This window comes from Pseudomyrmex gracilis, unplaced genomic scaffold, assembly GCF_002006095.1.
Source record: "Pseudomyrmex gracilis isolate BER0280 unplaced genomic scaffold, ASM200609v1 scaffold_29, whole genome shotgun sequence".
Classification (NCBI taxonomy): domain Eukaryota; kingdom Metazoa; phylum Arthropoda; class Insecta; order Hymenoptera; family Formicidae; genus Pseudomyrmex; species Pseudomyrmex gracilis.
The window spans coordinates 502,895-516,381 of NW_018020613.1; the positions used below are offsets into that span (position 1 = coordinate 502,895).

At 47.0% G+C, this 13,487-nt stretch overlaps 1 protein-coding gene across 4 annotated transcripts in view; it reads right to left on the reverse strand.

Moving 5' to 3' along the window:
* LOC109852420 (RNA-binding protein Musashi homolog Rbp6) overlaps nucleotides 1–13,487 on the reverse strand; it is a 457,600-nt gene that overhangs the window by 167,308 nt on the left and 276,805 nt on the right. For all 4 annotated transcript variants that reach the window (XM_020423562.1, XM_020423560.1, XM_020423561.1 and 1 more), the window contains one exon: nucleotides 9,491–9,532. In XM_020423562.1, the coding sequence (XP_020279151.1) occupies nucleotides 9,491–9,532 (42 nt within the window). The remainder of the gene's footprint in view (nucleotides 1–9,490; nucleotides 9,533–13,487) is intronic.

A 13,487-nucleotide genomic window follows, 5' to 3' on the forward strand; every position in this document is an offset into this window, starting at 1 on the left:
TGAAAAGGAACGAAAGAATGATCTATGTATTGACAAAATTCGCGATAGCAGCGGTCCGGCTTTGCACACGAGCGATTTGCACAATGTGTCCGATGTGTACTTGCCGGCCAAGAGAGACGCGAAGAGAGGGAGCGCCCTTTGCTCCCCTCTTTTACTTTGGAAGTCTTCGTACCCGCTCGTGCATAAATAAAGAATATTCTCAGTCGCCCACGACCGTTTCTATCGCGATCTCTTCACCGCCTTCCCCGTTCTTTTTTCTCCCTCTTCTCTCCTATTCCTTCTCGACGCCTTAAACTCTCTTTCTCTATCTCTCTCTTTCTCTCTCGCTCTCTGTCTTTCTCGCTCTCGGTCTCGAGTTTCCACCCTCCGGGCGCTCCCGCTCTTAGAAACAATGAGACTCCCAATCGCATTTGCTATTCCCGGGTTCCATCGTGCGAGCCGAGCCCACATCCCAGCTCCCTTACCTTACCTCCTTCCTCTACGTTCGCGAAAACGGTTCGCTCGCGAATCCTTTTACATTTTTATAAAGCAGCTTAATTCGCTGCCAGGAGAGACGGCACGCTCGTGCGCGCGCGCGGAACACGACGAGAAAATTAGGGAAGGAATGAGGAAGAGAGTCGTCTCTCTCGGCACAAATCTGACCTCAATAAGAGATTGTCGCGGGACCGCGGTAATTTGTACATATACGCACGATATGAGGGAACACACATCCGACACTCGTGGCGGAAAAAAATATAAATAAAAAAAAAAACAAATATAATGCTTCTAATTTATATATAATTAGTTTTTAACACATTTTCAACGCCAAGATACATCTCTCTCCTCTTGAATCTCATATAACTTCGGTCTAGGATCTACTTGAAAGTTGCCGAAGGCGCGGGATCCTCATATTTATTCGCATCTCTGAAACTTAACCAGCCACATTATTACATTTAATATCATCTAGACGCTTTCATCCTCTTGTGTAGTTCGCGCCGCGCCTGTGCTCTGAAAATGCGGAATATTCTTAACCGTGTTACTCTTGCTGTTGTGATTAATACGACGTATCGATCGGCATTATCTCGGCGCGTAATTAATTCGAGAATATAACAAGGGTTTACCGTAAGAGTTATTACAGTTAGATATATATATATATGTATATATATGATGTATATATATATAAATAGATATATAGATAGAGAGACTCGTGTCTGGGTCAGGTCTAATCGATGCGTCGCGCCTACACAACATTTTAAGCTCGCGATAGTTCGCGTCAGATAAATCGACGTATTAACGATAGGAAATTAAACTGTTCCGTTCGCGAACCGTATACGTATATATACGGCCGCGTACTTTTGATTCTCAAACGCCGCTTCTCTGTGAGTTACATACTCTCGGCTGCGGTAACTGTCAAAGTGCATTCAGTTCCGTCTGCCGGCTTACGTCACGATGTCGGCTCTCGGGGGTGGTGGCAACGCGCCGCGCCACGCCGCGCGCTGCTGGTTCGGTTCGGCAGTCGCGGTTTTTGAAAGCCCTCTCGACGCAAAACAGACGGCGAGGTTGCACACGAGGTCCAGGCTATCCGCAACCGACAGCGCAGTAGAGACTGCGGTTACCAGACCGCAAGCTACTACCGCTCCAACGATGGTGAAGGGTCGCGGGAGACAGCGGCATGGCCGAAGCGCGCACCGGCGATGCTGTAAACCCTCTAACGAGCTTACTTCCCCGTAATATCTGAGCGTTTTAGTTCAACCCCGGAGCGCCAAAGATAAATTCGTTTACAATTAATTCTTGGCCCCGGCGCGCCGCGAATTTCCTGGACGAGAAAGAGAGAAAGAGAGAGGGAGAAAGAGAGCAAAATTTTTTTGCAACGCGCAACAAACTTGAAAAGTTTTTTTTCGACCGTTTCGCTATAACAAATAGCTGGAACTGTAATACAATTGCGATACGCAAACCTCGAGCGTGAATATGTGCGCTGCGTGTGCGCTCGCTTATTTAACATTCCGGAAAAATAACGAAAAATGTGACACGCGAATTTTTGGAATATTCACGCGGTATGTATGAGATCGTTCGATATATTGCGTATAGCGCGAAATAACGGAAATCTAGTTTTTTTTTTTTTTTTTTTTACAAGCCGATAAATGCAAGAACATCCCCGACAATATGTTCGCAACAATCCGTTTAAACGATTTGACTTATATTCTCTCGAGACGTGAAATTGGCCGTGGAATATTTACGAGGTGGTTTCACCTCTTCTCCCTTTTTCCTCGCGCGCGACATTACGAGACCCATTCGAGACGACCCGCGCCCTTCGTCGTCGACTCTCTGTCAAGCTCTTCATGAGAAAGAGAAAGAGAGAGAGAGTGTCTCTCCCCGTGCGTGCGTAGGTCATATAGAGATATCTACCGAGATCGCGATTTCTCGCAAAGGAAAAAAAAAAGAGTCTCCTTTAGTCTCCTCACACTTATGTGTCTGTCGTCGTCGGTTGTAATAAAGGGGGAAAAGTGGCTGCGCGGGATAGCAAAGGGGGCGAGACCGATAGAAGGGGATCGGGGGAGGAGGAGGGAGCGGGGTCGAGGTTGCTGGGCAAGGAACGCAATCGAGCGGGATTAAACCTTCTCGATTGCTTCCAACTTCGCGCGAGTTTTCTTCCTCCTTTTCCCCTTCCCGCGCTTCGTTGCGGTGAAAAGACGGTCGGCGATGGTGTGCAGAGTCGAGCCGATTCCAGCCGATTCCATCTATCCTCGATGCTCCTTGGGGTTAATTGGACATTTTTTATTGTCAATTTGTGATTGAGATCGCCGAGGGTCTTTGTCGCCTCCTGAGGTGGCGAATAACGGTATGGAATGAATGAATGAGAGGGAGAGAAAGAGAGAAAGAGAGAGAGAGAGATAGAGAGAGAGAGAGAGAGAGAGCAAAAGTGATCCTGAAATGGCGCTTTGTCGGCGAGCTCGCATTAGGCCACCCTTTGTACCTTATCGAGGACCAACGGGTATAGTCAGTATTTTACGTCTTGGAAAAAACGTCGTTCCCCGCAAATTGCTCGCACGCAGAACGACGAAATTTTTTTTTTTTTTTTTTTACGAATACGTTGTCCAACCAGCTCGAAGAGCAATATTCCTATACCAAATCGGACGGTGTCAAAGACGAGGGAAAATACAACTCGTTAACTCGTCGACTTTAATCAACTTTTTTCTCTCACGGCTTGAGATTCGATGAGTCTTGGAGAGCGAGAGAAATCGCGAAAAAAACGAGAAATGAGAGGAGGTGACGCACGCGCGCGCGCGCGCGCGCAAGAAGATAGAAAAAGAGCGTAGGTCGTAAAAGCACACAAAATGGAGGTGAGAGATATGCGCGCTTTGCTACTTTCGGTCGGCGCATTGCAAACAGACACAAGGGCGAGCACAAGACGAAAGATGAACGATGAAAGGCGACGAACGAAGGACCGCCTCCCCCTCGCTAAATCGCGGAGATTCTCTGTGCGCGCTCGCGTTGCGGAAAAAGCTCTGAAATATTAAACGCGCAATTACCGGGCCTATTCAAGGGTAGATGCATCACGCGACGCGACACGCGTTCGTTCGCGACGCACATACGGAAAGAACGGATGGACAAAAGCAGAGAGGAAGAGACGCGAGGACGCGTGCTGAAGGCTGTGCCTGCATTCCTTCTCTTTTGCCGCGTGTCGATTCAGCGCGATGATAAAAAGCACGCCGAGAGTAGAGAGCTTTCGAGCCGGCAGACGTCAAACCGCGTGGCGAAAAAGCAACGCACCCGGCGTAAAGTTCCTCTCTCTTTCTTCCTCTCTTTCTCTCTCTCTCTCTCTCTCCCGGTCCTCCCGTCTGGATCTCTGTGTCGAGTCGCGTTTCATTGTTTCCGCATCTCGATTCAACGGAGTCCATTGAGAACCGTCATTAAAATCGACGCTGTTAAGTATATTAGACACGCGGCGTCGAGTCGCTACGACGCGCGGACGTCGTCGAGAAGCGACGTCGGAAGAGTTTTCGTGAAAATTGCAACGACGACGTTTCGCGCGCCCACTTTATTACAGTTTACCGGAAGTTCTTAATGGGCTGCGTAATGTGCGCGCGCTTTTTATACGTTTACCTTGCACACAATATCGCGATCGATTCGTGCGCGAGCGGGGGGCTTAAATATTCACCACCACACACATCCGTCGATGTAACATAGATACGTACCAACTTCGCAAAGTGCTTATAGCGCGTATACACTCGTACGTTTTATCAGCGTGTTTTTTTTTTTTTTTTTTTTTTCGATACGGTTCGTTCGCGCGTATAAATAAAAATCGTAAAAGTTTCGATACCGAATGGCACCGTGGTGGAAATGACGTTTTCCAGACACCCGTTGCATACACGCGCGCACACTACATATATACATGCATATGCGCATAAGACAGAGGGGAGCGGCGAAGAGGTCGACGCCGCATCACGTATATAGCTATACATTATCTAGCAGCCATTTCGGTGGCGCATCATGGCGCGACCGCCGGAGTTTACGGGCTGCTCCATCACGCGAGAGCTTAGCTTATCTCAATGCGACACAACATATCTGAGGCTTCCGTCTCCCGTCGACGGGAAAACTACTGTCAGCCGCGACAGGTGGCGGTTTCGGAGAGATTCGCGGTCAAAGGATACGCTGGCGTGTGGAATCGGCCGCTCGCGTTTTAGGAAGTTCCTTCGAAGATTAACTCGGCGATTTATCGTGTGTGTTAGAGGAAGGATTCGAGGGTAGCGTATATCTCTCTTCTCGGGAGGCGACTAATTACCGACGGGCTATCGCGTTTCGCGCGATAGAGCAAGTCGGACAATAATGCGCTCATTTATATCGTTCGCGAAATGCTTCGGTGTGTGGCAGCGGTTTTTTTTTTTTTTGTGTTAACTACTACGCGCGCGCGCTGTATATCGACTTAACCTGATTCGATTCCTAAAATGTCGAAACTATACACAGTAGCTCGAACTATACGAAAGAAGGTCGCAACAAAACACGCCACTCGGCAACAGTGACATCTTTCAGCACACACTTTTTGCGAGAGAGGACGAAGAGGAGGAGGAGGAGGAGGAGGAGAAGAAAGAGTCAAATGCGATATTCCGGTGACCCCGAAACGCGACGCTTTCCTGTTTTTTTTCTTTGGCAATACTTAAGCTTCCCCCGAAAATCAACAATCATAAACGCGGTCACGTCGGGGAACGCAGACAGCTCGAACAATCTTGACTCGGACAGATCCTCCCTCTCCCCAGAAAGACGGGGTATGACATCGCACGGGGGAGTGGAGCCGCCACTTACGCCGCGCAAACATTCCACCTCCGGCTTATATCGCGTCCCCCTTTTTCCGTGTTTCATGTCCGTATAGCCGGAAGACCCCGCGAACATCGGAGTAGGAAAGTAGACGCGTCAAAGCGACGGAAGAAGAGAAAGCTCCGACGAAAGGTTTTGCGTGGGGAGAGTCTCCTCTATCTTTCTCTTTCTCTCTTCCTCTCTTTTTCCTTCTCTGGGGGTCGGCCTGTGTCCACAAGACGCCGCCGGGGCGTACACAGGGGAGGTCGTCGGTAAAGTACACAGCCGCCATAACCGACGAGTCGTCGCGCTGAATGACCCGGGCGCGTATAAAATGCATGGGATTTCACTCTAATGCTGACCAGGGAGTTTGCTCGAGAGCGTATTTAGCCTCGGCAGATGTATGTAACAGGTCCCTTTTGAGAGCGCAAGACCGGCGCAAGACGAAATGGGACCGGTCCGACGGATATGCACACACACACATACATCCCCCCGTAAAATCCTTGCTTCGCTCGGAATTACGAATAGGCCTCGCGGGAGAACTCCGATAGCGTCCTTTAACGCTTCATCCCCCTTCCCTTCGGCGTGCGTTACGTTTTTAGAAAACGTGTCGCCGATATACGCGCAAGCGCGAAAATTGACGGATTCTAAAAACCAAACCGTTCTCTCTGGTTTCATCAAATCGGGATTGCGCGTGCATGTTTGGAGAAACAAGACGACAAATTCGAGGAAGAGAGGCTTCCGCGAGGCAAAATCAAACAAATCGTATAAGATAATATTAAGACACGGTGGCGGCAAACGGGGGGGTTGTCGCGCGCGCGATTGGAAGGTTGGGGGGAAGAAAGGGGGGTATCAACGATATATGCTTGGCGCCCCGCTCGAGTCGAGTAGGGTGGATATCTCTCGCTCGACGGGGGAAACAAAACGAATCCTCGTGAAAGAGGAAGAACACGTAGGACGACTGTGAGGGCACGTAGAGATGTCGCTGTGATGGACGAAGAGGGACAAGAGACAGCGGCGAGCGAAAGGAAGCTGAACACCCTCGGGAGCCGACAGCTCGTTACGCGAGACATGATGCAACTATCCCCGGCTTTCCCACCCTCTTTTCCTACGTTTTCCTTCCCTTCTTGCTTACTCTCCTTTCTTTCTTTCTTTTTCTTTCGCTTATTTTTTTATTCTGATTCGTCTCCGTCTTCTCTCTTTCTCTCTCTCTCTCTCTCCCCCTTATTCGCTTCTTTTCCTACGTTCCCGACATTCTCCGTTTTTTTTCTCTTCTCACTTTGTATCTCGGTTCGCTCTTTCTTCACGATATCTCTCACACGCTTGCGGCAGTTAGAGCGATGTTCTCCCGCGATACGTAACGCCTGTGTGTATCTTGCGTGCACGTATTACTATCCCGTAACAAGTGGGTATTATAACCGGGGAAGTTACGGGCGATGCCGTTATCGTTCGAAGAGACGGCTAAGGAGACGGCGGGCGCCGCGCCATCGACAGCGCAAACAGCGGTTTATGCGTCGCGTTAGTTACACCGCGTCGAAATAATAGGGCACTTGTAATATTTCTCTTTCACCGCGTCGTATAATCCTGATTAAAAATAAGTCGACGAGTTGCCGCGAGCATTCGTTTCCGCGACTGCGAAACTTCTGAGGCTGTTATCCGAAGTGCGCTTCGTATTTTTCCCCCTTTTTCTTCTCCCCCCCCCCTCCCTTCAAACAAAGTGACAAAATCTTTGCCTTTTTTCGTGCGTTAGTCGCAAAAGGAACGAGCGTGATAAAACGGGAAAGAGAGAGAAAGAAAGAAAGAAAGAAAGATAGAGAGAAAGAGAGAGAGAAAGCTCGGTAATGACTGTACCTACTTTTCCGCCGTGTCGGAAGCGCATTGCGCCATTTCCGTCAGACCGGAAGTGCGGTAACAAAGCGCTTCCGGCGTGCGGTCTCAAGGAGGTTGTTACGACGAGCGCGGGAGCACTCGGTGACATTTCAATGAACTTTGCGGCGGGTACCGTTCTCGTCCTAAAGTTCAGCGGGTCTAACGTGCGTTTCGGGTGTTGACGAACCGACGGTATTAAGTGTCCCTATTGTGCGCGCCCTCGCGATATTAACTTGACTCCCAGTCACCGAGGCGGAATCGCTCGTGCACACCCGAGCAAAATCGTGAAACCATTATCCTTTACTCTCGTAAGGACAGACATTCGTTAGAAACGGGGGACCACAATCGACAACAGGTTCGTTCCCACGCGTTCTGTTGCATTCTGTTCTCTGTTCGGAACGTGTGTTACAAGGATAGTAAGAATCGTTCAAAGGAAATTCCCTCACACACACACACACACACATACACGAACGAGCGCGTGTTCTATTCTCTTTACACAATTGCGAATACACGTACGTAAGGAACATGTAATCTCGTATGCTGATTCGTCGGACTAAACGAGTAAGGATTTGCATTCGAGTAGGAAAATGTTTTAAAATCATTAAAAGAAGGATAAAACTCCGGAAACAACGACCGCAAGACTTATATGTGTGTGTGTGTGTGTAAACTGTTATTTCTAATATTAAACTGTCTGGAAATTTTTTATCTTGTGTCGCGCGCGAGAGTTTTCCTCATCTTGCGCGCGCGCAATATATTGTTCTATAGGAATATTTTATTTCTCATGGTTAAAGTTTCGCGAAGTGAAGAAACGAAAATTTTGGCACCGCGAGATGCAGTCCGTATTTGTGATAGATGAGATTTTAGGCGAAACTTCCAAACAGGACTGTCTGTATGCAACACACAAAAGTGACATTTGTCCTAAAAAGAGCGTCCCATTTTGCCGCGAGATTTATTTTTCTTCGTGGCAAAGAGTGCGCTCAATTCTTCAAATTGTCCGACACTTTCCGATTGTTTTGAGACGCGCGCGAGTATGCAGGCAAACATTTTTGCTACGTCACAATTCGGCCAGCGCATTGTAAATGATGTCTCGTGTCTTTGATAAAAATATTATTATTATTATTATTATTATTATTATTATTTTGAAAGCGCTGGTACGCGAGGAAATGGAAGAAAAGTGACCGCGTACGTGTCGCGTAAAATCGTAAAAATTCGATGGTAGATAAAAGTATAGAATATAGCGTTAAAAGAGAGAAAGAGAAACAAAAAGAAAAACCGCGCGACAGAGGGAAATAAAGAATCGCGTTGCCGACGGAAGTGAAAGGGTACAATTACAATTAGCGCAATTCAGTCGCTTGCCGATAATTCGCGTGCCTGGCATTTATATTATCAAGTCGCCGCACACAAATTTTCTCTTGCCGCTTCGCTCTTGACGCTTCTGTGCGACGCGCACTCGCGCAATCTCGTTGCTTACTCGCACCATCGCTCGACCCGTTCCTTCGAATGTCGCTTCGATTATCCGCCAGCGAGGAAGTAATACCGGGTTTTGAAGTGAATTACATCTAATTGCTCTTATTGCGAGAACGCGAGACACGGCTTTATTATTCTCTCTTCAATCACGCTCTCCGAACTCGCGCACGCGCGCGCCCGCTGTCATTTGACTTTTTAAGCCCGTATCTTTCCAATTCTCCCTCCGTCTCGTTTCCGCGTCCCCGCATCCCCCCGTCGCTACATTTTCACATCCTCCATCCTTTTTTTTACCGTGCGGCAAAACCACCGCGTTTCAAATGAACGTAGCGCGAGATACCCGAGTCTACGAGTAATTCTCATTAACCCGCTATTTCATTCCGTCACACCGGAAGGATCGCTATGATAAACGCTCGTGTAAACTCGTTCGCGCGTATAAGAACGAACCATTTCGATTTCTCGTTCGCTTCCGACGACGGTAACACTGCGAGCGCTGCGTGAATGGAACTCGACGATTGTGCTTCGGTAATGTGACGGAAAACCCGCGGTTCTCCTGATTTCTTGCGAGCAAACAGAATGTTGAGGGACATCGTTGTATTTCAATGAATTACGGAAATGGAAACGGGACAAAAAGTTTTGACCCCTAACTCGAGTTTTCTTCAGCTGATAAATTAAATTGAATAAAGTGTGTGTGTGTGTGTGTGTATCTCAAAAGAGGTCAAATAACAATATTAAAATAATGAAATTAAAACACACAAATGGCATGATTTAAAATAAATTTGAAAATTAAAAACAATTAACATAAGACATTAAACAGAGTCACAAGAGTGTCTCATCTTATAGGTCATGATATGTGCGTTGTCGTGTGTTAATTCATTTTTCTTACCTTTGGATGTGTTCTCCTAGGAAATGCTACCTTTGGGTCGATCTGAAAAACAGAAAAATGCCCAAATTAAGTAAAATCTCTCAATTAGATGTTGCACAAACACGCGTCAACAGAACACGCAACAAACAGAAGCGCAACTGTTACTGTAACCACATACTTCAGTTTCTCAATGACTTTCAAATAAACTACTTTATATCCTTGAGTCTCTCTCTCTCTCTCTCTCTGTCTCTTTTAAGTACAACGAGGATATAACCTCGAAAAGAATATTACGCGCCACATGCGAATTCAAACTCGGAGACAAATCTTATTCGCTTGCGAGTTTGCGACGGCAAAGAGAAGAAACAAATATGAAAATACGTATTATACGGGAGCGCAGTGGGAAAATGCAAAAAAAAAAAAAGAAAGGAAACAAGAACGAACGAACAAAAGGGGGAAAGGAAGCTCTCGCCGGACTGTTTTCCCAGTTGAAATCCCCATTACAATTAATTACATAGTAATAAAGAGTAGGTACTCGAGAACTCTGAGTCGACTAACCGAACTCTCAGTTGCCGTCGCCGCCGCCTCCTCTTTTCACTTCGTGGACGATCCCGAGGGGGATGAAAACACCGAGCAAGTCGAACGGGTAAAAGCGCACCTTACGTTTCGCGTTCCGCTTAAAAGCGAAACCCGGAACCGCCGTGCGAAACTATACGAAAAACTGTGCAAAACTTTTGTCATGTCACTGCCGCGCTAAACTTTTAACGTAACAAATGTAGATCTACTCGAACACGATCCTGTGTTTATTTATTTACTTACTTTTTTTTTTCCTACAAAATCGATCGATTTTTACAATCTACTTTTCCTCGCATCTCGCGCCGATTTCAATCTCGAATTATTTTATCGGGTTCGTGCGAAGCTTCACTACCAGACGTAATTAGCTTGGAGAGCGTCATCGGTGCGCCACTTAAAAGGAAGATAAAAAAAAAAAAAAAAGTATATTCTCGCGCGCAAACCGAGGGATGAGTTTGGCGCTACCCTCACGCACCGGGCTTTCTCCAGGGTAAAAGAGAGCGGCACCCCGGGCGGTGGAAGCCACGAACGTGGTAATGACAAGCAAGAGAACCTACCACCATCGCCATCACCACCACCGTCACCATCATCATCCACCCACAGCAACGCAGCTCTCTCTCTTTCACACACACACATTCACACACACACACACACTCTCTCTCTCTCTAGCTTTCTCTTGCCGTGCTCAGGAACCACTCCCGTTTGCATAATCCCCTACGGCGAAGTTCACACCGGTCCCTCGCACACTCCCGGACGAGAGGTGTCTCGATGTCGACGACGATGACGACGGCGACGAGACGGGAAAAGAGTCTTTCCGTCGTTCTTTCGCTTTGGTAATACTTCTTCTTCTGATCTTGCCTTCCGATACAAGAAAAGACTAGGGCGGGGATGAAGAAAGTGCCTCTCAAACTTCGCTACTGCACCCGCAGGAGCTATTTGCAACGGATTTCGCTGTACACGTCGTACGTCGAATACGAAGTTGCGAGATATAACTAGAGTTTTGAATATACATGTACACAATATTAACAGAACCGCGGGGAAGGCAACCAATCAATGAGACATTCTTAGTTTGTAGTCTTGTAATAAAAAAAAAAAAAAAGAAAGATACAACAAATGACACTTATACTTCTAATATTGATTAAATGAGGTCTTCCATGAGGTGCCCAATATATTCGCACAGTTCGAAACTATGTCTCTATTCGGGATTCGATTTGCACATCATCTTTTTTTCGACAGATACACACGTCGGAAAGATAATATCCGCCTTTTCGTAATCACATTTTTTCCTGTCTGATGTAATACACATTTGTCGATGAGACGCAATTCGTCCAGTCGATCAACGTGAGAGTCTTCGATATCCCATTCATTCAATCCGTCTCAGTGAGAGATGGTTTCACGAAGACGGAAGAGAGAGTCGATAACGAGGCGATAGAAAACGAGACCGAGGAGGAGGAAAGGGAGACAAAAGAAAACATAGGTACGTAAGAGACCAGACAGAGGGCGAGACAGAGAGAAGAGGAACGTCGAGAACGAAGAGGTAGCATTACCAAGAAAAATCGAGAGGCTCGAAGCCATTTTCGCAAACATAACCCAGTTACCCGATATCTCGCGAAATGATCGGCCGCCAACCGTCGTCTTCGTCGTTGTCGTTGCCGTCGACGATAGAAATTCAATCTGGTTGGCACGCCTGGAAATTGGAAGAGCCACCTACCCATGGATGCTTCTACCCTGAAGGGGCGCGGTAGAAAGGAGAGCCTCGAGTCGGATCGGGAGCATTTGGAAAAGTAATTCACGACGCCATTCTTCGCAATCCTCTCCCTCTCTCTCTCTCTTTCTCTCTCTCTCTCTCTTCGACCGTGTCCCGGCCTTGCCATCGCCGTCCCGTCGCGACCGTAAGCGGTCTCGCTTACGAAACCTCAATCCTCCCTTCCTCCCTCTTTCCCTTCCGTCGTCGCTACTCCCACGGCAAACTGCATCCGCGGGATAACGCGAACGAGAAATTTCACAGGCGAACTCGCGCTAATTCCGTAGGAATTCGAATGCTGGTTAAACTGTTATACGAGGTATGTGGCCGCGCGCGCTTCTCGCACCAAAGACAGAGGAGACGTGGAAATAGCCGAGGAGGCCGTATAACGTTAAAGTTTCAATTATAACGCCGGGAACGAACGACTTGCTGTTCGAATTACGAGAGAGAAAGAGAGATAGGGAGGGAGAGGAAGAGAGGGCTGCGCCGAAATTCCGAAAGCCGCGGTACATGTGTGCCATTCATCTTGAAGAGCGTGCGATGAAATTTATGCTCGAGCAAACTTCCGTTAAACGGTTGTTGAATCCGGCAGTTGGAGACACTTAAGTCCCCTTCAAACTGTACGACTGTAATTCTATTGTTACGATATTTCTACGATCTGGTGTAAAACAGGTTGTTTACTTTTAATCAATAATACGAACTTTATATTAATATACATATATATATATATAAAATAAGTTCTCGCGCAAGAAATAGTGCAGTCTGTTCCACTTTCAGTTATCAAACGTCAAACATCTTTCACGATAACAAAATCTTGGCGCTTATTTATCCGCAGCACGGTTTCCGTTTCCACAGTATGGTTTCCCGTCGGCTAGTTAACTGTTTAAACAGAGAGAAAGAGAGAAAGAGAGAGAGAAAGAGAGAGAGAGCGCAATGTCGCGCTTATAATTTATTTCTATCCCGAGCGGTCTCCGGACAACATCGAATTCGCGCGCAGAGAGAAGCGGCGGTTTCTCTCGTTGCCGATAGAGACAGCGGGAATTCATCGGCAATGTCATATTTGGCGATGTATAGAACAGCAGGGTCGGGAGACGAGAATTATTATTAAATTTTGGAGACCGCCGATTCGTTTCCATGCCCGAACGTCGGTGGTGACGGTAGCGCGCGATGTGGTAGCGTTTGCTCGCCTCAAATACCCGGTTAATTCGTTCGGCAAATTAAAGGCAAATATACGACCGCGATTTTGCAACTGATCATTTCCGACGTGCGGAGTAATGTTTTTTTTTTTTTTTTGTTTGCCTCTTCACTTGTTTTACGCTCCCTTATGTAAGAAAATCTCTTTGTTTCTTCCACTAATTTTTTTCTTCCTGTTGTTTTTTTCTATAAAAACAAAAAAAAAACTCGACAAAAACCAATGGCAATTATGTACGTTCCTAATGTCACTAGATTTTAATTTACGAGTGTTTTTGTCGTTGTAACGCGCTCGTTTCGCAAACACGGGTCTTTTGAAACGAAACGGCTTCCTTTGTCATTCGCGCGCCTTTTTCTTTCTCCTAGTTCCATGATGACGGAACATGGTCTTCATCGTTTCATTCCCGCCCTCGTCCATCTCATCCCTCGCCTAGCTTTTCCCGCGCAACCGTGACGCGCCGATGAAAAAAAAAAAAAAAAAAAAAAAAAAGTAGTAGCAGTCGTCTCCAAGGC